The 13098-nt window shown below is 42.8% G+C and overlaps 2 protein-coding genes across 2 annotated transcripts in view; both read right to left on the reverse strand.

Moving 5' to 3' along the window:
• LOC121811753 (obscurin-like) overlaps positions 1–4751 on the reverse strand; it is an 8206-nt gene extending 3455 nt beyond the window's left edge. The window contains exons 1-3 of the mRNA XM_042216713.1: positions 4607–4751; positions 1976–2299; positions 462–782 (exon numbers count right to left, since the gene is read on the reverse strand). Coding sequence (XP_042072647.1) covers positions 462–782; positions 1976–2299; positions 4607–4676 — 715 coding nt within the window. The 5' untranslated portion in view covers positions 4677–4751. The remainder of the gene's footprint in view (positions 1–461; positions 783–1975; positions 2300–4606) is intronic.
• A 49-nt stretch (positions 4752–4800) lies between these two features.
• Positions 4801–10124, reverse strand: LOC102293393. Its single transcript, XM_042216714.1, has 7 exons — positions 9966–10124; positions 9509–9669; positions 9267–9430; positions 7917–8022; positions 7335–7816; positions 7119–7208; positions 4801–6883 (listed from the first exon to the last, which is right to left on the reverse strand). The coding sequence occupies exons 2-5, from the start codon at positions 9632–9634 to the stop codon at positions 7772–7774; spliced, it is 441 nt and encodes a 146-aa protein (XP_042072648.1). The 5' UTR covers positions 9635–9669; positions 9966–10124; the 3' UTR covers positions 4801–6883; positions 7119–7208; positions 7335–7771.
• Between the last annotated feature and the right edge of the window lie 2974 nt (positions 10125–13098).

Below are 13098 nucleotides of genomic sequence, written 5' to 3' on the forward strand. Positions count from 1 at the left end.
TAGATAGATAGATAGATAGATAGATAGATAGATAGATAGATAGATAGATAGATAGATAGATAGATAGATAGATAGATAGATAGATAGATAGATAGATGGATAGATAGATGGATGGATGGATGGATGGATGGATGGATGGATGGATGTGAGTATACTTGTTCAAGCCACTGCATGCATACAGAACAGGCCTGTGTTTGAATTCAGTTTTAATATTCAATCTTTATTTGCAAATGAAAAAATGGAAATGGAAGTGTTGCAGGAATTGCATTAACTCATATGTGATGAAAGCTCAGTGGTTTGTGGTGTGTGCGTGAGCGTAGGCAACGTTTTCTTTACAGCATGTTTTCAGTGTCGAATAGATTATCTGCTGGGAGAATACAGAAAGCTGCACCTTACTCAACCAATGAATGAAACACAAACTCCATGCCAGATTTACAGAAAAATCAGAGTTACTCACTCACCTGGAGAAACTTTCAGATTGATGGTGACGTATTTCCATGAGCCTGTTTCTGCTATTTTAACACGACACTTGTATGTTCCAGAGTCAGCAGTGGTCACTTTCTTCACAATCAAAGACGCGTCTCCACCCTTCATCTGTCTGGGAGCCACTCGGTTCTTATATGATGGATGCTGGTTGTTTGGAACAAAACGCCCATCCTGGAACAAAAACACGTTTTTCTGTCCCAGGCCAGCTCTGCTCCACTCTACAGCTGAGATCTTATTTGTGACTTGACAGGGCAGAGTGACGTCCTGCCCAGACACAGCTATGATGTTTATCTGGACTAGAAGAGGAAACAACACAGGGCGGGGAGGTTAACGGTCATCGTACAATTATGAGCAGAATTATTGACCTTTTGTTTAATTGTTGTTTATTTCTCCCCTGTGAATTGAACACACTCGCATAAGACAAGGACTTTCAGAATAAAACAGGAAACTAACAGACAGGGGACCAGACAAAACACTGAACTGAACAGACAGACTCACGAGCAGACACAGTAGTGACACCATGGACAGACAGAGGGAACACAGGCAGGTATAAAACAAAACTCTAACACACAGCACACCTACACACAAGACATAACAGAATAAACAAGAACATAGAATAATATAAAGAGTCCTCAGACTCGGGACCATGACAGAAGGTGGTTTGCCTCTTTCAAGAGTGCACTGCCATGGTAACTAGTGCTAACGTTTAACTAGCTAACTTCACTTATGCTGTGAACATAACCTGCTTTGGATCAGATTAAGATCCAGATTAGAGATCATCAGGTTTGAAACATCTATGGACCATTCAGTTCTCCAGAAAATAAATAGCATAACTACTCCTGGATGATCCCTCAGTCCTCTCCGTGCAAAGAATGGGAGGGTCTAATTTTGTTTTGTTTGTTTGTAATTGGGTCTAATGTCTTTGTTTCCCTGATGAGCATCAGTAATAAATAATAAATAATGTCAAATTTTAGATTCAACTTTATCCTGTGATTTTCTATTTTTATATTCTGTTAGAGGCAAAGACATTTTAAAACAGTTGTAGTGGTTCTAAAAGTGTTAATATCTGATCGAAAACAAAGTACCTGCACTTTGCTTGTCGAGCTCATATTAAATTTTGACAAAGACAAAGTTTGAATGCAGGTTTTGTATTTAATCTTAAACAGCACAGAGTCAGTATTTAATCTTTGTCTTTTTATCCCCTGACTGATTATCCTGACGTCCAATGTCAGTTTGAATAAACTCAGCATACCCTGGATGTTGATATCACTTCCTAGAACAGGGCCCAGGTCACTAAGGACCATCTCTGGGTAAATTTCTGCCTCATGCTATATTCGCAAAGTGTCAGAAACTACAACCTGTTAGCTTCCATAGAACAAAATCATGTGCTGTCAACCTCTGACCAGCTCATCCATACAGCAAACAAACATCAACAACCAGGAAGCAGCTTCACCTCTGATCACACACACACTCGACTCTACTCACTCACCTGGAGGATCAACTCTCAGGTTGATGATGGTGAACTTCCATGAGCCTGTTTCTCTCAAAAAGACACGACACTTGTATGTTCCAGAGTCAGCAGTGGTCGCTTTCTTCAGGATCAAAGACGCGTCTCCATCCTTCATCCCTCTGAGAGCCACTCGGTACTTATATGATGGATGCTGGTTGTTTGGAACAAAACGCCCATCTTGGTACAAAAAGACATTTTTCTGTCCCAGGTCAGCTCTGCTCCACTCTACAGCTGTGATGTTATTTGTAACGCGACATGGCAGAGTGACGTCCTGTCCAGACACAGCTATGATGTTTATCTGGACTGAAAGAAAAAACAACACAGAGCAGAGAGGTTAAAGGTCAACATACAATTATGAGCAGCATTACTTTAAATATGTTGTTTACTTTAAGTAATTTTAACATCTCAACATCCATCAGTGTCCTGTACTATAAAGCAGCATTTGGGTTCATTGTCAACATTGGGTTTTCAGTGCTAAGAAAGTGGTTCGCATCTAATATGAGTGTATCACCATGGTAACTTACGCTAACTTTTAACTAGCTAGCTTATTGTTACCTCACCAGATCCACGGCCCCGATCCATAGTAAGGAGCGCACTGTCAAGTGACGCACTTCAAGGACAGTTTCCCGTCTCAAATCTCTGATTTTCTGCATTATTCATTGGCTTATTACCCACCAGTCTACTGTTGTGTACACCGCTCTTGGCCGCTGTCTTTCATTTTTAAGGCTATCTGCTATAAAAAGCCAGGCCAGGAAAACCTCATTCATGTTTTTCTGTGTTTTATTCTCAGTTACTTTCACACAAAGGCATCTGCTGCTGTGATGTTCCCACCTCTGATGAAGTCTCACATGTATCAGTGCTGATAAATGATCAGAATTATAATATTTCTGACTGTCTGAGGCAAAAAATGAATCGAATCAAAACCTTGTGAATCAGAATCTAATGGATTATAGAAATCAGTGATGATACCCAGTCCAAGTGAGTAGCCTAGGCCTGACAGAAGTGGATGTAGCTGTGTGTAATCGGAAAAGATGAAAAGAACTATTGATAACTTTTTGGTTAAGGCCTGGTCCGTCTAAAATTCATAACCAGTGCTCTGACACAGAGCCATTAACCTCTGAACGCTAGAAAAAGCACAGTGTATCCAGAAAACACACCATAAATGCACTGCCCAAGTGTCCCCTCTCCCCATTGCCTTTCAGCGGCATGCAACAGCAAACAGGTCGTCAGAGGAGTAGTGATGTTTCAGTTACGAACGAAACAGCTCTTAGAGCCGGATCTTTGAAGTGAACGACGCGAGCCGGGTTTTTTTTTTTCCTCTCACCCTCTCTCTCGCACTTTTTTTCCCACTTCACTCTGCACGCGAGCCTTGTGCTTATGGATTCAGAAAGTTTATTCATGCAGGCCCATATGACAGAGAATATGCATCTTCTTTTTGTTTTCATATTTTAACTTCATATTTAATTGTGTTGTAGTTTGCAGTGTTTTGTATTGTTTCACTTTAAACTGGTTTAAAAGGAAAAAGCTGAAAATTTATATGAGTGCTTGTGTATAAATACACAAACAACACACGTATGCTTTCAATTGTGTAATTTAAGTGGTCTGGGCAGCTCTGTTTTGGAAGTTCAGTTGACGCTAGAAATGTGTTTTGGAGTTTGCACGTGCTTTGTCTATATTTATACATAAACATATATAAATAAAACCACAGTATTTTTTTACATTAGTAATTCCTTTTGTGCATAATTTTATATTTTTGTTAATAATGAATTAATTAAAGCAACAAAACCAACTGAATAGACGGTTGGGAGTCGGAAGAGTCGGCTCTTTTTAGTGAGTCTTGCCGAAAGAGCCAGTTCTCTAAAAAGAGTTGGAAATCCCATCACTACAGAGGAGGCCGATATCATGATTAAGTTTAATATTGTCTACAATATTGCCAAAGAATTTCAAAGCACTTTAAGCACAAAATTGTTAATTAATCATTTACAAGTCAACACTGTCTGTATGGACATCAAATTCCCCCCCAAAGAAGTGCACATGTAAAACTGCGGTGTTTGTGTTTCCTGTTATGCCGTTTTTCTTCGGTAGCTACTCGTAATCCCTTTCCCCCGCTCCCTTCCTCTCTCTCTCTCTCTCTCTCTCTCTCTCTCTCTCTCTCTCTCACACACACACACACACACACACACACACACACACACACACACACACACGGCGAGGGCGGGCCGTCCCGCACATCCTCCCCACAGCCCGGAATACATTTCCCTTCAAGGGAAGGGCATAACATTGTGAAATGTGAACCTAGCCAACTTCTGCTTCCACAGAACAACAACATGTGCTCGTGAAACGTGAACATGTGTGAGAGAAAGCAGCCTCTCATTATCAGACACTGAGTCTCTGCATGCTGCCTTTATGGAGCTACAGCTGTTTGTATACACTGAACAAAAAGCTTTGTAGCTGCATCCTGACTCCTGACACTACAACACATCACACTGACACACACATTACACTTCTTTGTCTCTGTCACAGCTGGATTACAGATGTTAACTCAGCCCCGTTTCGTCTTCGTCTACTTATCGTTTTCTCAGAAGGGCATCATCTAACAGTAAATCTCACCTGCAGAGACGACCACGAAGACGCTGAAAAACAGCAAAGTTGAGCCGAGCGAGACACTGACAGCAGACATTTCTTAACTCCAAACTTCAGAGTCAGAGAGAGAGAGAGAGAGAGTGATGTGACGTCAGGCTGGCTGGACCCGAGCCCACCAATGGGTCCGCTGGTCTGAAAATCTCTGGACAAACAAACGTTACGTAGTAATTTACGTCCTCAGGTTGTGATGGTTTGAGCAGCTGTTTGTAACGAATCTGACCAAATCAGTTTTCCCCTTTTAAAGACTCTAAATTATTGGCATATTTGTTACAGAGAAACTTATATTTGGGAGTAAATGTATGCAAAAATTAAATAAAATAAAAAAACTAGACACCTTTTAAAATGTTGTCCCTGAAAAAATGTGTTGTGTAGTTAATGAGAGATGTTTACTTTAGGCCAGTCTGTTTGTGTTTCCTTATTGGCAGATAAAGTTTGATTTGGAAAAATTAACAAAACATATTTTTTAAATCTTGTAATGCAAAAAAGAAAAATGATGGTGCACTAAAAGCTTTACGTTTCTTAGTGTTAAATAATGTTACTTTTAAAAAACAGCCACCGTTAATCTGATCAGTTGAGCAACATTATTGCATAAATGTGACGAGGAAATGAAAGTCGCCCAGTTTTCATGAGAAAGCTCTTCTGGCTCAGTTCCAGTGTGAGAGTGTTCACACTCAGCCTGTGAGGGATCAGGGCTGTCACACGCAGACATGCTGAGGCCTTTACGTCTGCATTTATGATGAATTTGTCTAATGAGAATGACCACAATTGTATCATAAACCATGAGGAGACACGTGGTAGTTCAGATATTGAAGAAACTCTCTTTACCTTTATTCAGACCTCTGTTCTGCTCTACACTCTGCTGCTCCTCTTTCTCTGTGTTCATGACATACTTACACCAGAAGCTCGGTGGGAACAAAAACAGGGAAATAAATCTATTTGTAGTGAGGATTGTTAAGAAAAGAGTTGGATGTTTTTCTTTCTTTCTTTTTACAGCCTCACTTCCTGCCTGTGCATAACCATTAGAATATATTGATGCCATTACACTTTGGATCTCAGCCTTTAAGTGGATGGATGGACTACACTGATCTTCATTCACAGAAAACATTCACAGTACCTCTCACACAGATAACCATTCTTACACTTAAATGCTGTTGATGGAGGAGAAGAAACCGTCCACAGCTTTCAGTCTCCACATTTGAAGCTCTGCAGGAAACCCTGACAGCAGCTTTTTAGCTCCAAAGCAGGTTTAGCTCTGGTGCAGAGTGTTGGTGACTCTGCCCGTGGACACAGTTATTTCTGCAGGTCACCTTGTTACAGGTGCATTTGGAGGAGACTCAAAGCTTTGTGGCAGGGAGTTTACTGCAGACTGCAGCCTGTTTAATAGCAAGCATGATGTGAGCCTGATGTGGCTGATAGCTGCTTCTAGCAGTCTTCATGTATGTGGAATGAGAGGGGAGATGTCATCAGGACCAGTTGCTGATTGGACGTCTCAAAGCTGTGAGCGCTGAAACTTTGTCCTGTAGCTCTTCACTCAGTCCTCACCCTGAGTGTTCAGAGCCCAGCCCCACATATTCCTGCTCCTCAGGAATTCTGGGATTTGGATGAAACACAGCTAAACTGACCTGAAGCTAACACGGAGGTCAAGGGGGAGGAGCCACAATACAAGCTGCATCCAGCCAATGGGTGCACTGTTGCCCCTGAGCCCATGGATGTGCAGAGGGTCACATGTTTAGTCCCATTTGTAGAAATGTGTCCATGATGAAGACAAATGCAGTCACACAGCTCTGCAACAGCACAAATCACTTTGATGGAGTTTGTTTGTGCTGCTCTCAGATCTGTACAAGATGTGTGTCAACATGCTGCAGACTCACACAGATGTGCTGTGTTAGCTTCATGTGTCCATCTATCACAAACATGCTGCTTCTTCTAACAGGAAGGACTCAGCCGTGTCCACAGCAAAGTAGAATCAAGGCTTTAACCAGGCTTTTATTGTGAAACACTGAACATGTGGAAAAGTCAGCCTGAAAGTCAGGGAGAGAGTGGGCAACGATCCCACAGGAAAAGAATGAAAGAGAGAAGACACATCCAGGGAGGAGAGAGATGGAAGCAACATGTAGCAGCTGATGAAGTCAGGCGGGTGGGCTGTGCACACAGAGGACTTTATGATCTGGTTCTCAGCTTCACCTCTCCATCGCCCTCCCCACGGCTACACTACAGGTGAGCTGACACATCCATCAGTGGAGGCTGTGGTGGAGCAGCAGCTGAAGCAGGTTCATTCGTGTTGATGGTTTACAGGTTTCCTTGGTCAAAGGTCACTCAGACCTTTGACCAAGGAAACCTTTGAGATTCAGCTCTGTGATTTCACCTTCTACTGATGGAGTGTAGACCACATCACCTTCACAGAGGACGACCACACAGTCGCCCGTGTGCAGGCCGATGAGTTCAGTAGCCAGCGACTGAAGATGTTAGCGTAGCTTACCAGTGACAGGAGCCAGTGGTTTTTCCCAGCTGATCATGATGGATGCATCTCCCACTTCCTCCACTTCATGCTCCTTGGGATCATCAGCTTCTATGAAACAAACGTTGATGCATGACACAAACTGTATTTCAGTCTGGCTGCACTTATTTTTAAAATTAAGATGACGAGAAATAAAACCAGAAATGGAGTCAGAACATAAAGTACGAGTGTTCGCACCTGTTGTTTGTCAAGTAGTAAGAATGAGGTTGTCCTCGCCTCCCTCAGGAACCTCGCAGACATTAACAGTGTACCAGAGGTAGCTGTGCAGGACACATCTGACAGAAACAAATCTGTGATGAGCAGAAGTTGTAATCAGGCAAGATTTCAACACACAACACTTTTGAACTGAACTTGTAAATGTCTGAATCTGCCCCTGCCAAGAACAACAGGTGCTCAATGAGCCCGTACTCCACTCTGAAACCTGAAACTGTGTCCAAGGCTGCTGGAGGTCATATCGCTCACAGACTACAGGACAAACAGAGAAAGTCAGAGATTCGTTACTCAGGACAGTCTCATACATGCATTCACTGAGGTGACTCAGCCAGCCTCTCTTAACTTACACGATCCATAAGTGGTGGTGAAGTCAAAATTCATACCAGAGATGGTGTAGGAGTTTAGATGGCAAGGCCACCTCTCTCCTCGGGCTGTGAGATAATTGACTGAAGGACAGTTTACAGGCTGAAATTATTACACATGAAAAAAATACATTAAGTTTAGCCCAATCATAGAGGAAGAGGAAACAAATCTAAAAAAACAAACCCTTTCCACTCTCCATTTAAGGATGTACTGGGTGATGATCCACTGAATAGGGAGTCTGGTTGGCTTCCTGATTCTGTGATGATCACCTGGACGGGACGGGGACCACCTGAGACAGAGACACAGGAGTAGAGACAGCTGCTTTACCACTGAGGAGAACAGTCACATTGGTTCTCCAGAGTGGGAAATCATTTTGTTAAACCAGTAGCTTTACATAACCCAGTTTAACAGTGAGTGGGTGTGTGGGAGGATTTTCCTGAACAGAGCAGAGAAAAAGGTGAGATCCCAGCACAGTTTCCACCGTAGTTTACGATTTTTCCTGTTTCTCAGAAAGAAGCTAACAAAGTGCAAAAACACTTTAAAAACTGACACCAGTATAAAGCTTGTAGTTCTCTTACAGTGTTACCTGACATATAAAACTTATTCTTCCACCACGAACAGCTTGTGTTGCTATATAGTCTCTTTTCCATCCAAGAAACATGTTTCACTGCAAAATTAAGCATCAAACTTCACTATATTCACCCAAACAGATCCACAGAGGACGCATCGCCCACGTCCTGCACACCACTCTCAGCCACGTGGACAAAAAACAGTGTAACTATGTGAGACTGCTGTTTGTAGATTACAGCTCAGCGGTGAAACACAACAGTGCTCGGCAGACTGTTCACAAAGCTGAGGACAAATGAAAGAGAATCAGAAACGTTTAAAGCAGCAGATCAACGGTAAAATACACACCTGCCAAGAACAGGCTGCAAGTGTCACACACTGATGTGGCAGTGATATCAGACGCAAACATTACCGTGTACATCATTACACGCTGCCTACAAACACTCAGTTTACCTGCACAGCTCCTGTTACAGCTGCACTTTGAATCTCGAGTCAGAATTATTTCAGAATACTTTATTAATCCCTGAGGAGATTATGCGAGGGAAATGGGGTTAAAGGGGGAGACTGCTGCAGACTTTGGGGTAGCAGCAATAGCTGTAGCTTGTTTGATGTACTACAGCACCACCCTGTGTTAGAAATGAGTCATGGCAAAAAGCAGACTTCAAGGTTGTCTGAGGTGCAGTTTGACCTGAACTTTACAAACAGAGAACGACTTCACACAAATCTCTGGATCTCCTGATCAGACACGGTGCAGGCTTCACCTTCAGGTGTACAGACTGTGTAGGACGGGGCTCCACGAGTTACAACAACAAAGGATGTACCACTAAAAGCATGCACTGTGTATCCATGTGTCTTCAGTAGGGTGGAGTTCATATCAACACTGTGTGCACACCTCACTTTGTAGTTCTTCTAGTGTGAATTTATGAATAAAAGTGGAAAAAGTTCAACAAACGCAGTCAGATTTACCTCCAGCCTGCATCTGCACCCCGGGGGTCATGTGGATGAACTCTGGCCTCTCTGTGAGCTTGGAGCCACAGATAAACCCCATCACAGAGTCCGAGTGCTCCTCTGCCATTTGCACCTGTGAAACACAAAACAGCTGTAAGCTGTATGAAGGCTGATGTGTAGTCCTGTAACACATATAGAAAAGAACCATCAGCTTGTTTGTTACATGTACAGACTGAAGGTTTGAGGTGATCCTGCTGTACCTCCAGGATGTCTACATGGGTCTTCAGCATGCAGATCTTTGGACCGAGCGACTCGGCCAGCTGCAGCAGCTCCTCGCTGTTGGTTACATCAGCAGACACACAAAGGCTGGACTGCTTCTCCTCCATAATCTTCAGCAGCTTTGATGCTAGAAGGTAAATGTCTGCAGATAAAAGAAGGAACAAATGAAGAAGGAACAGAAAATGAGAAACCAAAGAAAACACCACCAGTCTCTGTTTGGACTTTAAATAATTAAGGTTTTAAAACTACATACTTGCTAACTCGGCTCTTTCTGAATAACTAAGCTGCTTCTTACTGGCAGGAGAGTCGCTGCCATTCTTGGGGCTGAGAGAGAGTGAAGGTGACAGAGTTACTGTACTGATTTTTTGTTCCTGGATTGTGAAGCAACACAAATAAACACATGAGCCCCACTGAGGGGGAAACTCTGTAAAGTTGTACCTGAAAGTGTTGCTGTCCCGGATGAACTTGTGGACACTCTGGGCGGTTTAAGCGTCGATGCGTTCGGCTGCCTGCAGCACACGGAGCAGCTGAGACATGGAGATGATGGGATGGAGCTTGATTCCCTTTGAAGCCAACATCTCCACACCACCTTGCTCTCTGTCCATTAGGACCACTGCATCCGTCACCTTGAATAAAAACATGTCAGAGGTCATTCTTGTGTGCTGCTGCTCTTGCTGACATCAGTGCAGCGTAACGATCGTATCTTTGCTGTAACGTTAGATTCTGGACCTTCTTTGCAGAGCCCTTCAGCCGTCTCCAGGATGCTGGTGCCGCTGGTCACCGTGTCCTCAATGATCAGGCACGTGTCCCCCTGACGCAACGACCACCAGCCGTTTGGTTCCTGAAGCAGGGTTACAGAAGGCAAATTACGAGTCCATACTGAAGGACAAACTTCCACTTATTCTCAAACTGGGAAATATTAAACAACAATATCACAGACACAGTTAACTATCTGACTGCACTGGATACCTGTGGGTACAGCCTGAAGCGTCAGGCTTTTCAAACATGTGGAATATAAGTCTGTTAGCCTTTTGAAAATCAGTTGAGGGCGGCTCACCATAGTCTTTGGCCTCCTTCTGCCTGATGACCAGGGGCAGCTCATACCGTGAGCAGGTCACTGTGGCCAAAGGCAAGGCTGTGTAAGTGGAACTGCAGCCCCTCTTCTTGCACTCGCTCGTAGATGAGACTCGCCACCTGGAAGAAAAAAATATATATAAAGGAGAGAAAAATGAGCAGTTTAGAGTGATGTGCTGCAGATGATGAACTTTTAATAAAATGTTCATTAAAAAGCTGATACATTTAAATGATCAGCTGTTTAAGGCTGGACAGTTTGAACTGCTCGTCCTTATCTTATCCTGAGTGACCTGAAGAGGAGCTGCAGAAAGCTGCTGATTCATATAAGCATCATTGAGGCTTGAGTGAGTGATTAGCTGCTGACAGGTCCAGTCTGATCTGTTTGAACTGCCTCACGCTGTGTGAAAGGAGGAGTTCCCTGAAACTCAACCATTAAGTATTAATGTTACACAGGAGCTGACGAGTGCCTGCACAGACACATTTGCCTTCAGAAAGTGCATCCAGCAGACGTTTCCTGTGTTCGGTATCGCTTTCAGCTGTTCTGAAGTCAGTATGCTGTGCAACCGTGAAGGCAGCACGTGGTTACCTGGTGCGTGAGCGCGGGGTGGGACACGAGCACCCTCAGGTGGATATAAATGGGTGCCAGCAGGCCGCTCTTCAGCTTGTATTCTCCAAACTTCACTCCGTTCACGTCGTGGAGCTTCAGGATTAAACTGTCAGTGGAAGCGCTACCAGGAACCCTTGCGCCAAATGTTTCAGAATAAAAGCGTCAATGTATGTTTTGAGAGCATTTAATGTTTACAGATAAAACGTCACGTAGGTCAGTGAGCATGTGTGATGAAGCCTGGTAGAAAGAGTCGTTGTCTGTGAAAGTTAAAATGAACCTGATGGCAGACATGTTTCATTAACACCTCAACATAAAGAAGTGCTGAGGGGTGTTGGCAATGAATGTGAGCCAGAGATCAGTGGATGAAACCATCAGAAGCTCATGTTCTGCAAAAAGAGAATACGTTTTTGTTTTCTGAAGCTATTCTGGACATTTTTAAAGTCTTCAGCATGAAGTTGTCGTTCATCGTACTGTGAGGTTACAGGCTAGACTGCTTAATAATGGCCTCCAAGTTTAACCTGACACTTTTATTCATATTTACTTCATATTTGTATTCTGTGTCTCCAAAGTCAGAATACATTTTAGAGTCGCTGATTTGCAAAACAAAAGCTAAACTCGGTTCAGACGTGAGTTACAAGTTACAAAACAAAGATCTCAAACTAAAACCCACGTTCTCAGTCTGTCCCAATAAGTAAACACAGTGAAGCTCTGCTGTAAGTCTTTCTGACTGAATAAAGTCATACAAAGACAAACTTGCATTATGCAGCATTTTATTCAGATTGCAACTAATCCATGTTCAGATGTTTTTACGTCTGTTCTACTGTATTCTACTGGTTACACTTTTATTTTTCTTGATAAGAACTGATTTATGCTGAGGTACATCCTTATACTATTCAATGTGGAACAACGATATAACTCACTGATTTTCCATGTTGTTGTTGTAAACAACAGGAGGAGATTCATTGTCTGTGTTTTTGCCATGAGCGGCTGAGTCTTTGTGTGAATGCATGTATGCATCTTTTCAAGGAGCGTCAACAGCAGAGGGCCTCCTTTGTTTTTCGGACCTTATTGTCTCTATTTCCTCTCTCACAGTGTCTCCTCTGCCTCAGGCCAACAGTCAGGTGTTGAAAATACCTGCAGTTAACAGAGACATGCGACTCTTGAGACGGCATTTCAGATAGAAACACTGCTGAGCCTGAAGTGTTTCTGTCTACAATCACCAGATATCACAAGATACAAACACAGAAAGCTGTGTGTGCATCAATAAGAAGGCGTTACACAAAATAATAAATCTTCACCTTTATCATTTACAGCTTTCAGACTAAACTATAACTCTTTAAGTAACGGTGCACTCACTTCGTGGAACGCACTAAATTACTTTTATTTTGTTGTGGGTTAAACATAACCTAAGGTTTCTAACCAAGGTCCTAACACAATTTACAGTCCACAAGTAGAAGTCTGTGTAACTGTGTAAACAGTACACAATACAAGTAATGCAAGTAAACACTGACAGCTGTACCACAGCTATGTCTAGTTGTAGAATGCAGCTTCCATATTTAACAAAGCCCCAATATTTCTTCTTATACTCCTTATAATATTTCTTCAGAGTAAAAGATCTCTCAGCAGAATTATGCAACATTTTAGGCACACTATTGCCCCTATCAACTCAGTGAGCTGGGAGTGTTTATTCTAAACATGAACTACTGTTAAAGCAACACACATGGACTACTGGAGCCCCACACAACAACATCTATACTGTCCAGTCTCTCCTGGTGGACATGGCATCACGTTATTCATGGTTACAAACAATTTTAGACTGATGTGGGCCAAGCCCAGCACATACTTGCCAGCATTGAGACCTCAGGTGGAAGCTGCGCCCACCCGAGGACC

The sequence above is a fragment of the Haplochromis burtoni genome, unplaced genomic scaffold (genome assembly GCF_018398535.1).
Source record: "Haplochromis burtoni strain Fernald_Lab_line unplaced genomic scaffold, NCSU_Asbu1 Contig_1210, whole genome shotgun sequence".
Lineage (NCBI taxonomy): Eukaryota > Metazoa > Chordata > Actinopteri > Cichliformes > Cichlidae > Haplochromis > Haplochromis burtoni.

Excerpts from the sequence above, each read along its gene's own strand:
- LOC102293393 (XM_042216714.1), bottom strand. The coding sequence starts at position 9,634 with ATGGAGGAGAAGCAGTCCAGCCTTTGTGTGTCTGCTGATGTAACCAAC. Across the intron at positions 9,431-9,508 it reads CCCATGTAGACATCCTGGAG|GACTACACATCAGCCTTCAT; the intron begins GTACAGCAGGAT and ends TATGTGTTACAG. Across the intron at positions 7,817-7,916 it reads TTAAATGGAGAGTGGAAAGG|TCAATTATCTCACAGCCCGA; the intron begins GTTTGTTTTTTT and ends ACTGTCCTTCAG.